This window comes from Triplophysa rosa, linkage group LG1 (assembly GCF_024868665.1).
Source record: "Triplophysa rosa linkage group LG1, Trosa_1v2, whole genome shotgun sequence".
In the NCBI taxonomy this organism is placed as follows: Eukaryota; Metazoa; Chordata; class Actinopteri; order Cypriniformes; family Nemacheilidae; genus Triplophysa; species Triplophysa rosa.
The window spans coordinates 12,052,244-12,070,081 of NC_079890.1; the positions used below are offsets into that span (position 1 = coordinate 12,052,244).

Consider the following 17,838-nt stretch of genomic DNA (forward strand, 5'->3'; position numbering starts at 1 on the left):
GTTTGTGTGTACCTGTTTGACCACAATGACACCTGAATAAAATTGGTTTTAATTCAAACACCACAATCAGAGTTAAAGCTTTTAAGTGTTGAGAAACTGCTAAGAGAGCTATTGAAGAAATGGACTGTATGCTGGTTGGTCAGATTTAATAATGACTCTTATTATAGTTACTTATTACAGTTAATGAGTTTGTAGTTGTATGAAAGGCTTAAATACTTGACAATCATGCTTATGTTTTTGTTGAATATTTTGTAGAATTCGCGAGGTGGCTAAAAGTCATAAGGTGGTGGAGCAGGAGCTGGCTCATGCTGTCAATGCCAGTGCTGCGGTTTTAAGCGAAGCGTTTCCCTCCAAACCCTCCAGCCCTGAGGTGACACACGGATACCTGGATGCATGCATATGTGAATAATAAACACAGAAATAATTACTGATGAATTGTTAGAAAAAGTATTGTGCACTGGGCAGGTGGATATTTTTAAGTATGTCAGTGCGCAGAAAAGCAAGGTTTCAGAAAGTACTGGATTTGGAATGAGATACAAAAATCAGGTATATGTAGTTAGTATACTGTATGTATTCATATAGTTTTGACTTTATTCCTAAAATATTAAAGGACCAGTGTGTCATTTTTTTGGAGGGTGTATTGACAGAAATGCAATATGATACACATAACTATGTGTTCAGAGGTGTATAAAGACCTTATGAAGCGTTACGTAGGGCTGTCACGATTATGAAATTTGGCTGACGATTAATTGTCTAATAAATCATTGCGATTATGACGATTAATTGTCTGTTTTAGAGCTTTGACTTTTAATTCTCATACATTTTTATTCAGCTTTGAAACGACAATATTGTTCTGAATATAAAGACTATGTTCTTTTTCTTGGAAATACATAAGAAAAAATTGGGACATCATACTTGAGGTTTAGGCTTTTACCTGTCAATAATACAACCGCCAAATACTTGTAAATTAAGTAAATTGATCAGGAGTGAATTGAAGCCACCATTTAAATGCTATCAGTCATAGAAAAGCTTCTAGTCAGTTTTTTTCTCACTTGCAAGACTACAATGAAAGTTTACTTCTATGTTAATGAGATTTTGGTAGCCTGGTTTTCACACTGAAATAATATTAAATTGTACTGCAGGTTATTTTTATGGTATATGCTTTACTTTTTTTTAAGTGATTGTGTTGTGGTGGTACATTTTACAAGTATTACCATGCTTTAGTTACAATATATACACTAAAATATGCAATATGCAGATGCACTACAGCTCGCCCTAGTGTCTTCTATAGAGATGTGCAATAATTGCGATGATCTGAAACCATCACAACGAGGTCAAACAATCGCGATGAGACGATTATTTAATAATCGCGATAGCCCTAGCGTTACATTTTTATTACCTTAGAATGAGCTATTTCTATCTACATACACCGCGGGTCCCCTTGTATGGAATTCGCCATGTTGTTTCTACAGTAGCCCTAAATGGACAAACTTCTCTACAGATCGAGTTTCGTAAATACGTTATCTCCTTCGGCAAAGAAGCGAATGTGTGTCAGACACCACAGTGCTTCGAAAGGGAGGGGTGGAGTGAGCCGTTGGTTACAATTCACAACCTCACCTCACGTTTTCGCTTCTTTCCCGAAGTAGAGCACGTATTCACGAAACACACTCTGTAGAGCAGTTTGTCCGTTTAGGGCTACTGAAACAACATGGCGAATTGTGGATAGAAATAGCTCATTCTAAGGTCATAAAAAGCTTCATTATGTAAGGTCTTTATATACCTCTGAAGACATATTTATGTACAGTATATTATATTGCATTTCTGTCAATAGATCCACCAAAAAATTAGACATTGGACCTTTAGTTCCCCAAGGGTTATATATTTATATGTGTGAGTCAAGGTTAACAAGTGCGCCTTTAAAGGTCTTTGCACATACAATCCGAAATTTTCGTGTGCGTTTTTTCGTATTTGCCTCTCGTTTGTACGGTGTCTCTGAATTGTTATAAAAGGCCTACGGATGCGGAAATGCAGAAAATCGAACCTGGTCCAAATTTTTTTATGAAGGACGAAAATATTGGAGGCAGTGTGTAAATGTGATTGACACAACGTGAGGTCGTATTTATTTTTTAACGTGCGGAAATTTCGGACGCAAATTTCGGACTCAATGTGCAATGGGCTTAAGTGTCAATAGTTCTCTTCCTGCAGAAGCTTCATTGTGTTTGTATTTAGCCACTCAAGCTGTTCTCCACAGGAGCTCTATTGACCAGTGAACTGAAGAATAACTAAACAACACTGTGTGTGTTTATCACTAACAGCATGAGATTGTCAGAAAGTCGAACTAAAGTCAGAGCCGTGTGTGTTTTTCTCTGCAGGGTTTGAGTCGCAGTACAGCAGTAGACATTGTCAACAGCAGTAAAATCCTTCAGCAAGAGACCAAGATGCTGTTGGAAGGAAAACTACTGGTGAGAGACGTCAGTGTTAATCTCTTGCTTTCTCTGGCATGTTCAGGCTCAGATCCAGACTGAAGTATGATAATGATTTGTACTGTGTGTGTAGCAGTTGGAGACCTCTCAGAAAGAGGAGCTTCTTTCCACGGTGGACAGTCTCAGCACCGAGTTACACAAGTTGGAGGATATTCACTGGATCTGTCCCAGCATGCACTGCTCTGAGGAGGTGTGCCATATTTTCAATTCCTAATGTTGAACTTTGAGCAAAGATACTCTTATTTAGCTATTCCATTGACATTCATTCAAAAAGTAACAGCCTCTGGTCTCTGTCTGGTCCTCTTCCTGCGTTGTGCTTTTATTAGCCATGATTGAAGGCTTAGCCTTTAGCTGCTTTGCTTTGAGTGTGATGCTTTCTGGGTGCCATCAGTTTCTCTTGGTCAATAGAGTGCAACATGAAAGATCCATTTCATTTGCTCTTCAAAAAAATAAGAAATATATTTTTAGCCATGACGTACAAACCTTTCAAGACAGAGCTACCAGGAGCTTTTTTTAATGAGTTCAACTTTTAAAAAAATTCAAAATCACATGCATTTAATTCCTGCTGAAGCGAATTATTGACAAGCCTGAAGGCAGATTTCCAGCTGTGTCTCAGTAATATAGATCTGATGTTTCTCGTGTGTATGTCGCTGCAGGAATCGACCCGTGTAAGTGGGAAAAGCAGTATGAAGCTGAAAATGATGCCCAAGGGGAAGAGAGAGAGAGAGAAGTTGCATAAGCAGCGGTCTAACAGCTCTCTGTCAGGTACTCTAAGAGACATTTCCTCTCCTGCACTACTCATCAAGTTTCTAGATTTGTTTTCTTAATCCCATTGACATTTACGCTGACTAACATTGCATTATCCTATACATTTGTTTCGAAGTATGTGCAAATCCATGGGATCGAACCCACGACCTTGGCGTTGTTAATGCCATGCTCTTACCACTGAGCTACAGGAAAGCTCAATTTTATGACACCACATAAAAAATTAAAGCGTATTATTGAATCATGGCAGGCGACTGTAAAAAAAATGGTTGGTTCAACTTAAAAAACAAGTTAATTTAACTTAAAAATATTAGTCAACTCAATGAGAAAGGCAACCATTTTAAGGTGAACCAAAAAAAGAAAAAAAAAATTTCATTGCATTATCATTAACTATAAATTATTTGGTAACACATGTGTATGCCCCTATCAGGTACATGGGACATCAAGGGGGTGTGTGATGTAGATCCTGCAGGCAACTGAAGAAGTAAAATGGTTTGCTGCACCTTTACCGTGAGGACCATGGGATGCTGCTTTAAGCCCGGTTAATGAGGGTGTGAGACCACCTGCTCAGACACACATCGAACTCCGACCCCCCAGTGTTTATGAGCTTCTTTTGGAGGGGCGTGGCCCAGCACCAAATTACTTTTGTGGTTATTGTTCTGATTTATCCTCTGTCTGTCGATGGTTTTTATGGAGCCATCATCAGAGAACTAAATTGGACCACATCTCTCACAATCTTTCCACTCTTGCTCGTCTCTTTCTGTTTCAACAATGCCGTTCCCAAGCATGATCGACTTTATTTTCATCTTTTTTCCTTAGTGTTCAAGCCGTCAGACACAAACTTTCTTTGTTCTCCAGAGAAAACAAAAAGTCTTATTTTCGTCACGTCCTGTCGCCATCTGAACAAGAAAAGAACAAAATCCAACCGAATAATGCGAAAAAATTGTATTGACAATGAAACAAAAGCAAAAACGAATATCCTGATGAATGAATGTATGGTGGGCCTGTTTTATTCGTCGAAATGGCCGAATAGTTAGAAATCTGCATTTAGTCTCTGTATATCTCTAGAAGAAGACCATCTGGGTTTCTGCATGCCTTTCATGCCCTTATGCAGAAAAAAGGTCTATTTTCTCTTTATCTCTTGATTGTCAGCTAAGTTGTGATGGTGTGTCACTAGTGTGTCAATTGAGCCGTTGTTCTAGAAGCTTCAGTGCCGTAAATCTTGTGCCAAGTCAGTAAATGGAGCGCAGTGGTTTAAAGTGAGCTGTTTCTCATACTTTCCTTATTTCTGCAGGGAAATCTTGTGAAAGAAAGTGATGCTGTATGTCGTACATTTCAAAATGTATTTTATCTCGCCTTGCACTTTAATATAGAAAACAAATTTCTGAAAAAAAGAAGTTAAAGGTTGTGTGCGTGTTGTTTTATCTTGAAAATACATGGATTAAGGTATGTTACAAGAGAGTTTATAATCAAACTTTATGAATGTTATTCAGACGTTGTCCCTTTTCAGGGTTCAATCTTACTGTAAATGGAAATGCAGAGGTGAAGAAAACTTGAACTTTTATCGTAATATTGCTGTATAGTTTGCAAGCAGTATTTATCAAAATTCCAATGGTACGTTTCCATTCAAATAAATATACATACTGGACAACCTATTTGTTTTCTTAGTTGTGAGCCAAAGTCTAGCAGTATTGCTCTGTACAAAAATAAAGACATTGCAAATGTGGGCTTGATACAGAAATGTGATGGACAGTTTAGGTGCTGACTGCCATTAAAAGATGGACTGTATTTTTATTTTGAACCGTTTGTTTTGCACGTTTTCGTTGAAAAGTTCCTCATGAGTGATGAATTGTTGCTGTGTGCTGTTTAGTTTTGATCGACGTTTGCTGTTTGGTGCAGAAATGCATCACTTTATCATCTCCACGTATCAAGCCATTGGTTATAGGACTGTATTTATCAGGTACAAGAAGAAGGCAGTTATTTTATGAACAGAAATGTATTTTTATTTGAACAGAAAAAGAGATTGACTTTGTTTTCGCTGGTACCCTTTTCATTGTCAAGACTACTGTTTACTTAAATTAAATGTATTATTTATCCTTTAATTTAAAATGTTTTGCCATATGGGTGCAGTCAAGCTTCCATGGCCTTGGGCCCTGACTGACTGACGGGCACGCACCTACTTCAGGATTGTTGCTGTTGACTTGAAGCAAAAATAAAGTGTGACCATTGCTGTTTGATCTGTGTTCCTGTTTATTATTTTGGTTTCACAGAAAACTGGTGATACTTACCACGTTTTAAGTCCAATTAAGAATGAAAAGTAACATGCATATTCTGAACCTGATGTGCAAAATTGGGGGCCAACGGTTTTAAGACCAACATATTTTAGCAAGAAATCATATTATAGCATAGCAGCCCAATCTATGTGCTGTATAAACATCATGTGTTATTGGTAAAGAAATACATAAATTACGCTTGACAACACAGTTTTATTTTTCTGGGGGAACATCAGCAGGTTCTTCTAGCTCAGGAGGATTATCATCTGTCTTATTTTCCTCTTTCTTTTCTTTGCTGTCTTTCTTGTCCTCCTCATCATCTTCCCAGTCCGACTCACTGATGTCATCATCTGAGATGTCCCAGTCTGGTTTGGCATCTTCTTGCTCCGGCTCGTTCATCTCGTTGGTGAACTCCGGCTCGGGTTTGTGCTTGGGGTCCTCCAGTTTTCCCCAGGCTACAGCGTCAGCCTTCCTCATGGTCACTTCAACTTTAGAGGGCACCATGTTTACAAAACTGTTGTTCACATCAATCACCTAAAAGAACAAGGGTTGACAAGGGTTGTTGGCTGTTGCATTCTGCTATAAGACTTAAATGGTATAGTAGTACAAATAACAGTGGAAATTTTTACAGATTGTTTTCTGTTTAATACAGAGGTGCAAAATCATGAAAGACTTTGTAAATACAGTAATCTTACCCCCCATAAGTGGATGTCCTTGTGAAACACTTTGTCACCCTCAAACTGAATATGGCATGTTAACTGCAGTTTGATAGAGATGACAAAAAGAAAAAAAAACATGAATTGATTAATTAGATACTTGATTTGATTCAAGACAGAAATAGGCACAAAATTCACGTAACATGCTTTTGCTGCTAATGTGGAGTGAATCTTTTAATGCTGGTGAGTCTGACTTTTGATTCTGATATAAAGTTACTCTTTTTTACTTAAAAAATTGACTCCGACTCTTTAGATGCTGTAAAGTGACTCGTTTTGACTTTTTTGACATCAAGTGAATCTTCTGATTAACTTCATGCTGATGTAAAGTGTCTCTTACCAGATTAATTTGATCTTGATGTTAAGTGACTCTTTTCTGATTCTTTAAATGCTGATGTAAAGTGACTCTTTTTGACTTTTGACGCTGATCTAAGAGGTTGTCTACACTAGTGCGTTTTCATTTGAAAACAGAGTTTTCGTTTTCAAAACGCTCTTCGTCTACACTATACAAAAGGCCCGATTCACATTTCGCGTCTTTTCCGTGCGCATATTCGTTATTTTAAATGTAGACGCGCGCAAACTGGGGGCAACGTGGGGGCACATTTTTCTAGGCGCCTCGGCGCTGCATCGAGACGGAAATAGTTCAACTTTTCGGAGTGCCGCGCGCGCACCACTGGTCATTGGAAGAGAGAAAGAGGTGCGGCTCGCGTTTTCCGCGCGTTTTAGACACGAAATGTGAATCGGGCCTTAGTGTATAGTGTAGACGAAGAGCGTTTTGAAAACGAAAACTCTGTTTTCAAATGAAAACGCACTAGGCGTGTAGACAACTTCTTAGACAACCTTGGGCTGCACATCCACACTGAAACGTACTGAAAACACTTACATCCATGTTCTGCGCATGGGTAAAACCTAAGACATTTATGTCAGGCGTTTATTTACTTTATGCCTTATTATGTCGTGGCAATGTGGAGCGAAGACACAGTTTTTTTTTAAATAGACGGACTATGAGGTAACTTAAGAGATGTTGCGGCGGGTGGGGCGATTCACATTTCGCGTCTTTTGTGCACGCAAGTTCGTTATTTAAAATGTAGACATGCCGCAGGCGCACGCAAATAGGGAGCGACGCGGTCGCGACTCACATGCGGTGCGGCGTGCATATTTTTCTAGGCGTGTCACCGCCGCATCAAGATGGAAATAGTTCATTTGACTAGAGAAAGTGGCGCGGCTCGCGTTTTCCTCGAGGTTTTACACACGAAATGTGAATCGCCCCAAAAGCTGCCAAAGTGAAACTTATCTCGCGCTCCGCTGCCAAACAATAACTGCCAGTAATTAAATATTCCGTCTCCTAAAATGCGATCTAACGTATGCATGAACTGACACCGTGTCTACACCGGACGCTCTTATTGGGTTGTTCTTAATGGGTTTGGTTGGTCGCGGCGCGCCGCATCAAGTGTGGAAAATGTTTTAAATTATAATGGGTTCTAATGCGTCTCTAATGTCTTTCATCGTGTCGCGTCGGTTGCGTCCTGTGTAGACACGAAAACGAGAGAGCAGCAGAAACAACTGCGTCAAATGACGAAAAACGCGTCATCGTTTTTAAACCCCTCCGTTTCCCTCATCCACACTACAACGCCAAAACGGCGTTTAAAAAACAAATGTATCCACTTTCGAGTGTGTTTTCGAAAAGCTCTGTTTTCGTTGACAAAAACAGTGTCTCGGTGTGGACAAAAGGCCAAAACGGAGAGAAAAAGATGAGTTTCAAACGAAAACGCACTAGTGTGGACAGGGTATAAAATGACTCCTTTGATGCTGATGTTAAGGGACTCTTATCTGCTTATTTTGATGCTGGTGTAGAGTGACTATTTTCTGATTCTTTTGATGCTGACTTGAAGTGACTCTTTTAGTCTTTTGATGCTGACCTTTTGGACTATTTAGATGCTTTAAAGTAGAAGTTTTTAAAGAAAGCGGCCCGAAAAATGGAGCGCAACTTTAAGAAAACTAAATTAGAGGTATTTCGTACAGCATGGAAGGATAGTATTCGAAAATACAGGAAAGCCCTAATAACTTCTAGATCCGCCTACTTTTCATCACTAATAGAAGAAAACCAGCACAACCCTAGGTTTTTATTTAACACGGTGGCTAAATTAACAAAAAATAAATCGTCAGTGACTTCTGATCCTGTATATCAGCATAGCAGTGATGAATTTATGAACTACTTCACATATAAAATCCAAGATATTAGAGAAAAAATTATAACAATGCAATCAGAAGTGAAACCCGCTGAACAAACTAACTACAGCGCCCTTAAGGAGAAAATGCAATTATTTTATACCGTAGATCAAGATGAGCTGTCTAAAATTATTAGATCATCTAAATCAACAACATGCATACTAGACCCTATACCTACAAATCTACTGAAAGAGATGCTCCCAGAAATTATAGATCCTCTTCTTGGTATTATTAACTCATCTCTGACATTAGGACATGTGCCTAAAGCATATAAGGTGGCTGTTATAAGGCCCCTTGTCAAAAAACCCCAACTCGACCCTAGAGAACTAAGGAACTACAGGCCTATATCGAATCTACCTTTCATATCTAAAGTTCTGGAAAAAGTAGTTTCAACTCAATTATGCTCCTTCCTCCAAAGGAATGACATCAATGAAGAATTCCAGTCTGGATTTAGAGCATGTCACAGTACAGAGACTGCTTTGATCAGAGTTACAAATGATCTGCTATTGGCGTCTGACCGAGGTTGTATCTCGTTATTGGTGCTGCTAGACCTTAGTGCTGCATTCGATACCATTGACCACAGCACACTCCTACATAGACTCGAAAATTATGTCGGCATTAAGGGAATAGCTTTGAAATGGTTTAAATCTTATTTATCCGACCGTTTTCAATTTGTAGCAATAAACAATGAGGTGTCACGCAAATCGCAAGTCCAGTACGGTGTACCACAGGGCTCAGTCTTAGGGCCTCTGCTCTTCGCATTATACATGCTACCTCTAGGAGATATAATAAAGCGACACGGAGTTAGCTTTCACTGTTATGCTGATGATACTCAACTTTATATTTCCTCGAAGCCTCATGAAACACAGCAGTTCCATCGAATAATGGAATGCATAGTCGATATAAAAAACTGGATGAGTAACAACTTTTTATTACTGAACTCGGACAAAACGGAAGTGTTACTTATTGGACCGAAAACTGCTATAAGTAACAACCAAGAATACTGTTTAACTATTGACGGATGTTCCATAAAACCCTCGTCGTCAGCAAAGAATCTTGGCGTTCTATTCGATAGTAATCTGTCATTTGAGAGCCACGTCGCCAACACCTGTAAAATTGCGTTTTTCCATTTTAAGAATATATCTAAACTACGTCATATGCTGTCAATCTCAGATGCAGAGAAGTTAATTCATGCATTCATGACATCAAGACTAGATTACTGTAATGCACTGTTAGGTGGTTGCCCTGCAGGCTTATTACAAAAACTCCAATTGGTCCAAAACGCGGCAGCTCGAGTTCTTACACGTACAAAAAAGTATGAACATATTAGCCCGGTTCTGTCAACCTTGCACTGGTTACCTATAAAGCATCGCGTTAACTTTAAAATCTTGCTTATTACCTATAAAGCCTTACATGGTTTAGCTCCTCAGTACTTGAATGAACTCCTTTTGTATTACAGTCCTTCACGTGCATTACGCTCTCAGGCGTCCTGTCAGTTGGTAATACCTAGAATTTCAAAATCAAGTGCAGGTGGTAGATCCTTTTCCTATCTAGCGCCTAAACTTTGGAATAGTCTTCCCTGCACTGTCCGGGAGGCAGACACACTCTGTCAGTTTAAATCTAGACTAAAGACGCATCTTTTTAATCTTGCATACACTACTCTTCCATAATATAAATCTTCAGAGGGTTTAGGCTGCATTAGTTAGATCAACCGGAACCAAAAACACAACTGATGTACTTGTTGCATCAAAGAGTACAGAACAGTACTCTACTCTCAGCCAGTCTTGTCTCATTGTTCCAAGGTTACCACAGCGAGCAGGATGCAGTTCATGGCCTGACCTGATGGTAGAGCGGAGAATGGGAAGTGGGGACCTGACAAGAGCTGAGATGATAGAGCTGGATAAAGAAGGACGCGGTCTCTTGACATGTCTTCACCACAAAACTTCAAATGCTATTAGATTATTAATGATAATCTTAAACTATAATTTATTTTATTATTAAGTTTATTTATTTTATTTAGCCTTGTTGTGCAAGTTCTCTGGAGCTTGTGCAGAGGCAGCAGCTTTTGCCAGAGGGGAACTGGAATCCCCTGGTTGGGCCTGGGTTCTCCTGAGGTTTTTTTTCTCGATTAGAGTTTTGGGTTCCTCGCCACCGTTTGCATACTGTTTTTGCACTATCTGCCTGACCGGGGGGGCTGCTTTAGAATTTTAAAGTTTTACTTAATTAATATTGCATATAGGAATTTATAGTCTGTTATATTTGACCTGTGCTTCTCTCTCCTTTATCCTAAATGTGTGCTCTCACTGAGCGTGTGTGTGTGTGTGTGTGCGTACTTGTCTGTGTACGTACGTGTGTGTGTGTTTGTTGTGTGTGTGTGCATGCGCATCCGTGTGTGTGTGTGTGTGTGTGTGTCTCTGTGTCTGTGTGTGTTGGTGCGTGTGCGTGTTGTGTGTGTGGAGTGTTTTGTGTGTGGGTATGTCTGTCTTCTGTGTTTTTAACCTTTTCTTGTTTTTGCAGGTACAACTTTGATTGTTTTGCTTGTAGTCAATGTGTCTCATGTGCAGCTGCTTTGTAACAATGAAAATTGTAAAAGTGCTATATAAATAAAGTTGAGTTGAGTTGAGTTGAGTTGAGTTGAGTTGAGTTGAGTTGAGTAAAGTGACCCTTTGGACTTTTATGCTGACGTGGAGTGACTCTTTTATGATTCTTTTGATTCAGATGTAAAGTTACTTTTTTACTTTTGACGCTGATCTAGAATGACTTTGACTCTTTTGATGCGGATGTAAAGTGACTCTTTTCTGACTCTTTTTGACTTCTGATGCTGATCTTTTGGACTTTTGATGCTGGTGTAAAAGTGATTCTTTTTTACTTTTATGCTTTTCTGATTCTTTTCATTCTGATGCTTTTAAAAAAGTGACCCTTTTCTGATTCTATTTACTTTTTTTACTTTTATGCTGATGTTGAGTGACTTTTTTCTGATTCTTTTAACGCTGATCTAGAATGATTCTTACTCTTTTGATGCTAATGTAAAGTGACTCTGATATGATTCTTTTGATGTGATGTGATGTAATGTGACTCTTTTCTGATTCTTTTGATGCTGATGTAAAGTGAGTCTGACTCTTTAGATGCTGTAAAGTGACCCTTTTTACTTTTATATGCTGATGTGGACTCTTTTCAGATTTTTTTAATGCTGATGTAAAGTGGCTTTTTTCTGATTCCTTTGATGCTGATGTGGAGTGACTCTTTTCAGATTCTTTTAATGCTGATGTAAAGTGGCTCTTTTCTGATTCTTTTGATGCTGATGGAAACTGACACTTTTGTACTTTTGATGCTAATGTGGAGTCACTCTTTTTTAACTTGTTGACTCTTTTTGAGTGACTTGTTGACTCTTCTGAGACTGATGTGGAGTGCTTCTTTTTGACTCCTTTGATGCTTACAGTATGTAAAGTGACTCTGATGTTACACTGATAGTTACATGTTACATGTTATGTGTAACTTACCACTGTGCGGTTTGCCTCCACATATGAATGCTCTGGACTGGAGTTTTTTGCATAGATTGTAACCACGACCTGGTTTCCAGTCTGGTGCCAATCATGCCGGCAACCCACCTTCTTTTTGTCCTGTAGACCAAAGAAAATAAAATCTAACTTTCTGCCATCAACACTGACACTTCAGTGGGACACTGGGAGTGTATGAATACAGTATATTACTTTTTATATTCTTTTGTTAAATACGTATCATAAAGATCCAGAAGGTCTTACCTGTTTTGGGATCCAGCGGTGTTTGCCTGCAGTGCAACCCTTCTGATCCAGGAAAGCATTAAAGTCAGTGGTTTTTATGCAGCAGCAGTTCCAATATTTGTATCTGGACAATGATTGACAGACATGAATTATCGCACATCACACCTCTCATGAAAACAACAACTACTGTCTAGTCTTAACATACTCCTATTATGAGCACTTTTCTATTTACAGTTTTTGTTTATTTTTTAACAAGACTGCATATAAAATCCAGTTTGAGCTCAGGTCTCCGACAAAGAGAAGCTACATGAAAACAGGCCTTATTGTATGCGCTTTAATATATTGCTATTAACAACACTTTCTATATGAATAGGGTAGAGGTTGAGTAAGCAAAAAAGTCTTGAATGCTCCAAGTTTCTTACCCTTCATGGAAAACTGGTACTCCTGGATGATAAGAGCAGACGTCTGCATCAGTCTCTGGACCTTGATAAGTCTAAACACAAAAACATTTGGACATTTGGGCCATTTAAAGAATTACCTACAAACTGTTGTACATCTTATACTGCACACAGTACCTGCATTTAAAAGTATCTGCCTACATTCTTCTTACAGTAACTCGTACGGCATATTTACAGTAGACAAAAAAACTATAAAGCGCAGATACATCTGAATGTTCCAGCTCGAATCAGCACAAGCTCGCTCTCATTCATTTACAGCCCTCACACCTGATAACAAACTCATTTCATTGCTGTTCTAAACAGATAAATGAAGAAGAAGCTGCAGCAGAGCTTGACGTTTTGCACTTTCATTCTCAGTGGTGAAAAAAATGAAGTGTAATCAACATCATGTTATCAACCTGTTACAAGGATCCGGTTCTCGCCTGGAGCGAAGAACAGCTCCTGTGAGTAATTAACATTCACTGCATTAACATGATGAACTTTCAGGATTTCAGCAAACTAATCCACTATAGGAGATCTTTTCCCAGAGAAGAGATCATTTAACAGAAGCCATTCATCTAAGCTCTGTCCATTAAACATTCTGTTCTTATAAAACAAGTGATAAGTGAAGGTTGATCCCTGATCAGTCCTTTTACACTGATTCACAGGGCCTGGATTAGTTCACAATAGAATCCATTTTATACGCAGTGCTGCCGTGTTATTCTTCATTATGACCATTAGAGGGCATCATAACATGTTAAGTATAGGCTGATTTGCATCATGATTTCTGCATTAGTGAAAGCAATACTGAAGCTTCACTCTCAAAGGAGTCATGAAGAAGTGTACCGTGCCCTGTAGCAAGTTTGTTCTGTCCCTCAGGACTTGAGAAAAAAATTACAGGTACACACATTCACACAGTAACTCACCGTTTTGCATCCTGCGTTTTTGCACCGGACTCCAACAAAGATAACCTCACTCTCTATCAGACAGAAAGGGAAGATGGGGAAAAGAGGAGATGAAAACAAAGTCAGATATTTGTAGAGTAACCGAAATTTTACATGAAAATACAACAAAACAAAAATTGACAATAGTGTTGTTCCATTAACAGAGTTTTTACAGGGGCCCTAAAGTTATAAAACATGACAGGTGGACTTTACATTAGCTACATTTGTATGCCCTTAAAGTGATAGTTTCAGCCAAAAATGACAATTATGTCATCATTTACTCGCCCTCTTGTCATTTCGAACCTGTATGACTTTCTTTCTTCTACAGAACACAAAAGATTGAAATATCTTGGTTACCAAACAACGGCGATACCCAATTGCTTCTATTGTATACTGTACACTCTAAAAAAATAGTGCTATATAGCACTAAAAGTGGTTCTTGTCTCATAATCATAGGGGAACCACTTTTAGTGTTTTTTAGAAACAAAACCAATGTAACTCAATGGGTAGCGCCGGTGTTCGGATTCCAGCCTTTTTCAAAATATCTTCTTTTGTGTTCTGCAGAATAAAGAAAGTCAGGTCCGAAATTACCAGAGGAAGAGTAAATGATGATAGAATTTTCATTTTTGGGTGAACTATCCCTTTAAGTCAATTGGCTGTAGGAAGTGTTTTAATTGCTTTGGAGACATTTTCTATTGAAACAGGATGATAGGGCGACATGTATAGAGAGAGACTGTGTACTTTGAATGCATATAAAAGCCAAAACATTTCTGCAGGTGACTCTGTGTAGGTGTCTGTACGTGCTGTACCGTAAGGGTACAATCTCAAAATGCTCACCTAACTTCTCTCTCTTCTCTCTCTCAGTGATCTTCATTGTCTCTGCAATCTGAGCCAGAGATGGAGAGATCTTCGCCTTCAGCTTCGACTTTGGCTCATCTGAACTGTGGGGAGAAATTAAAAAACATGTCACAGTCTGTTTTTACCTAAAAAGCAAAGTGGATTTGAAAGAGAAAATACAATGTATTCTACATTTTGTATTCAGAGGGAGAAATATCTGTGCAGAGCTCTGTGCTGGTAAGGAGATTGGAACTGAATGTGAGGAAGACGGTATTTTTGCACTACATATGGGTAGTTGACAAATATGGTACACGTGTCCTATGGTGTGACATAGCAAAATTTAGAAAACAGACAGTTAATATTAAATTGTTTTATATTATTAATATATGTATTTAGATATTTATCTTCATTGTTAGTTTTATTTCAAAATGTTTGCTATTACTCTATCAACTGCACATATAGAGCATATACTATGGGCCACGTTTTGATAAATACAGTACATTACAATCAATTATTTTGTATGTGTGTGTGCATGTGCGTTGCTTATTTCGGGCATAATTTACTGGATTTGACATTTAATGCATTGCTATATACCATTTTTTGTGTAATCTGGTGTGGGGTGAGACTGAATTGTGATTTTTTTACAAATACTGCATAAGTGGTCCATTTTAACTATGGGCTGGCAACTAATATTGACATTGTTATTGCGCAAAGCATTTTTCTTGGATATGTAATTCCATTAAACCTTACCTTAAGAGCGTCAATATTTCCCTACTAAAATATAAACCTTGTCAGCAAAAGATGCAATGACTGTAGTGCATTTTTGCTACCTGCCTCTGATAAAATCCTAGCATTTAGTGACCGAATACGTAACGAACACTTGATCGATTAATTGGCACATTTTACGAGACATCACTCTCTGCACCTACTATTTATATGTAGACATACCTGGGTCTCTCCTTTTCCAGAGCTTCTGCTGATTTGGGTCCCTGGTAGATCATTTCTTCTCCATTGTGCTGCTTCACATCTCCTTTATCGGTGGTCACTTCGGGTCGCAGCGGCTCCTGAGGCTTCTCGTTACTATGGTGCCCGCGGGTGCAACCCTGAGAGGATGAGCACAGAGGGCAGGATGTGCCAATCAATATTTGAAGAGGCGCAAATAATTAGTGTACCCAGAAAAGAAAGATGTTTCAGGCAGTGCGACTGTGAATGTATCTTTACGCATTCTTTTAGGAGAATGTATGCAATGATGTACAAAATGCACAATGATTACCATTATTACATTTGAAAAGAGTAACTTCTTTCTGATTTAAGTGATTTCACCTATTCTGGGTTTTGCAGTATGAATTCTGGCTCCTGCTGTATATTTCTTAATGCATCTGCTACACGAATAAATGAAATGTAATTAATTCTGTCACTCCACCGAATTCAAGGATTTTAGATACAGTACTACAGTGATACTTCAGCAAGGTGGTATGACACAAGTATCAGGGTATATCTGGTAAGATATTGTACCTGCTAAGCAAGTTTGAGGATGCCACATTCTGTCTCTTTGTTTCACTGCGTGCAATGCATTAAAAAGCAGAGGGATATTAAAATGTCATGAAAATCATATTATAAGCATACTTTGATTGACAGGAACTCTGAGAAATCTGTTGTCCTCTTTCTACAGCAGGACCAGCCCTGAGGAGAAAAACCAAAACAAAGAACTTCAGACAGCACAATATGAATATTTGGCACCCCAACAAGCACACAAACACACCATTGATGTGCTAATCAAGTTCCAGCAGCATGAACAGATCAGCCAACGGTCTGTATTGAGAACGGGATGCTGTTGAGTTTGTGCTCACCTTTAAAGCATCGTGGAAGATTGGCACACCGGGGTGATAGCAACAGGCATCTTCAGGCAGTGAGAGAAAACAAGACGTTGGAGATCGTACATTTAATCCAAGTCTTATTTTTATGCATCTCTACAAGCAAACCAAACACAGCGCCCAATACCCCTGCTGTGAAGGGCTATTTATGGAAGTACCATTTAATGAGAACATCTACAGCAACATGTGCCCTAGACTTTATCTAAACTCACTATGAATCCAATCTGTGTAAATCTGTAAATCACATCATCATGTAAATTCCTATTGTGAAATGTGGTTAACAAATGACGCTTTCAAAAATTGTTTAACACTCAAACCCAAGGTCTCGGAGACCAGCAGGACTCATTCATGCAGTTAGTGGTCGACTCTGTTTTGAATAAATAATTCAATGAATACAATTATTGTAACAGCTTCATAGGTTTGTATAAAACGTTTTTACTCATAGTTAAGATGTAAGCCTGTAACACCAATCACGATCTTCACATGCTCAACCCATATTTAGTGTTAAGATCATGAAGACTCAACATTCTCCACTGATAATATAAAAGCAAAACAAAAGCTTGAAAATACCATGTGAGTTTTTGTCAGCATCAAATCGATCTCCGCAGCCCCTGTTGTAACAAAGTAAAGCCATGCTGGCCTGTTTGAGATTCACGTTGTCTTTTGGTCTTTCAGTCTATCACGGGATTCTTCGCTTGTTTATCTGCTCGCCGTACTTATGAACTGACACCGCTACGGTGAAGCTTCTCTAGAACTTTCAGAAAAGAGATCCAGAAAGAACAACCAAGTCGCGGGAAAGAGATTTCCTAGTCTGAATGAACTCTATAAATAGCAAGAGCCACCCTCTCTCTCTCCTTACAGCTGTTGGGTTCTATCTGAGCGAGTGTGACATTCCGGGGTCCAGGCTTTGGCAGAGACAGAGAGAGGGGGCAGTGGGGGTAGAGGCACAGCTGATACTGTGAGCTTAAAGGTTACAAGATGCCATTACTAAACAGATTATCAATTGTTTTCAAAACAGAAACAATGCTAGATTTTACAATGGAAGTAAATGTAAGTGCTTGTCTGTACAGTACAGTGCCTCAGTGATATTCGGGTTCTTACCAAAACAAAGGTCAAAATTAGTAAAAGTACACCTCTGTACCCAAGAAGTGCATATTAGTACACTGTAAAACTGTATTTTACAGATTTTTCACATATTGTAAAAAATTTCAAATTACAGAAATAGACAGCAAAACTTAGGTGTATAATGAAAGACATGTAATTTCACTTTACAAAAATGTTTATTTTAGGGTATTTCATGGCGCTCCAGCTGCTGAAATGTTCCCTTACAGAAAAGACACACGAAATTCACATGTGCAAAAAAAACATGTGATCACATGTGAAATGTGTGTTTTTGGAACATTTTGGTGTGAATTCCATGTGAATTCCCACGTGAAACCCATGGGATAACATGTAAAAACCCATGGGATAACATATGTGACATGTCTCCACATGTGATCACATGTTCTTCACGTCACCACATGTTGCACATGATCACACGTGT

At 38.7% G+C, this 17,838-nt stretch overlaps 2 protein-coding genes across 9 annotated transcripts in view; one reads left to right on the plus strand and one right to left on the minus strand.

Annotated features, from left to right (window-relative positions):
- si:dkey-172j4.3 (diacylglycerol kinase delta) overlaps positions 1-5,480 on the plus strand; it is a 79,097-nt gene extending 73,617 nt beyond the window's left edge. For 2 of the 8 annotated variants that reach the window (XM_057320536.1, XM_057320617.1), the window contains exons 25-29: positions 256-370; positions 2,373-2,471; positions 2,557-2,673; positions 3,140-3,248; positions 3,679-5,479. In XM_057320536.1, coding sequence (XP_057176519.1) covers positions 256-370; positions 2,373-2,471; positions 2,557-2,673; positions 3,140-3,248; positions 3,679-3,728 — 490 coding nt within the window. In that variant the 3' untranslated portion in view covers positions 3,729-5,479. Of the gene's footprint in view, positions 1-255; positions 371-2,372; positions 2,472-2,556; positions 2,674-3,139; positions 3,249-3,678 lie in introns of all 8 variants that reach the window. The other 6 variants (XM_057320789.1, XM_057320706.1, XM_057320218.1 and 3 more) reach the window with 6 other exon arrangements.
- A 173-nt stretch (positions 5,481-5,653) lies between these two features.
- zgc:92429 (uncharacterized protein LOC445063 homolog) lies at positions 5,654-17,398 on the minus strand. The gene is made up of 11 exons (XM_057320906.1): positions 16,866-17,398; positions 16,272-16,321; positions 16,048-16,104; positions 15,370-15,524; positions 14,422-14,525; positions 13,567-13,619; positions 12,626-12,696; positions 12,225-12,327; positions 11,964-12,083; positions 6,217-6,279; positions 5,654-6,055 (listed from the first exon to the last, which is right to left on the minus strand). The coding sequence occupies exons 1-11, from the start codon at positions 16,927-16,929 to the stop codon at positions 5,735-5,737; spliced, it is 1,161 nt and encodes a 386-aa protein (XP_057176889.1). The 5' UTR covers positions 16,930-17,398; the 3' UTR covers positions 5,654-5,734.
- Positions 17,399-17,838: the final 440 nt, after the last annotated feature.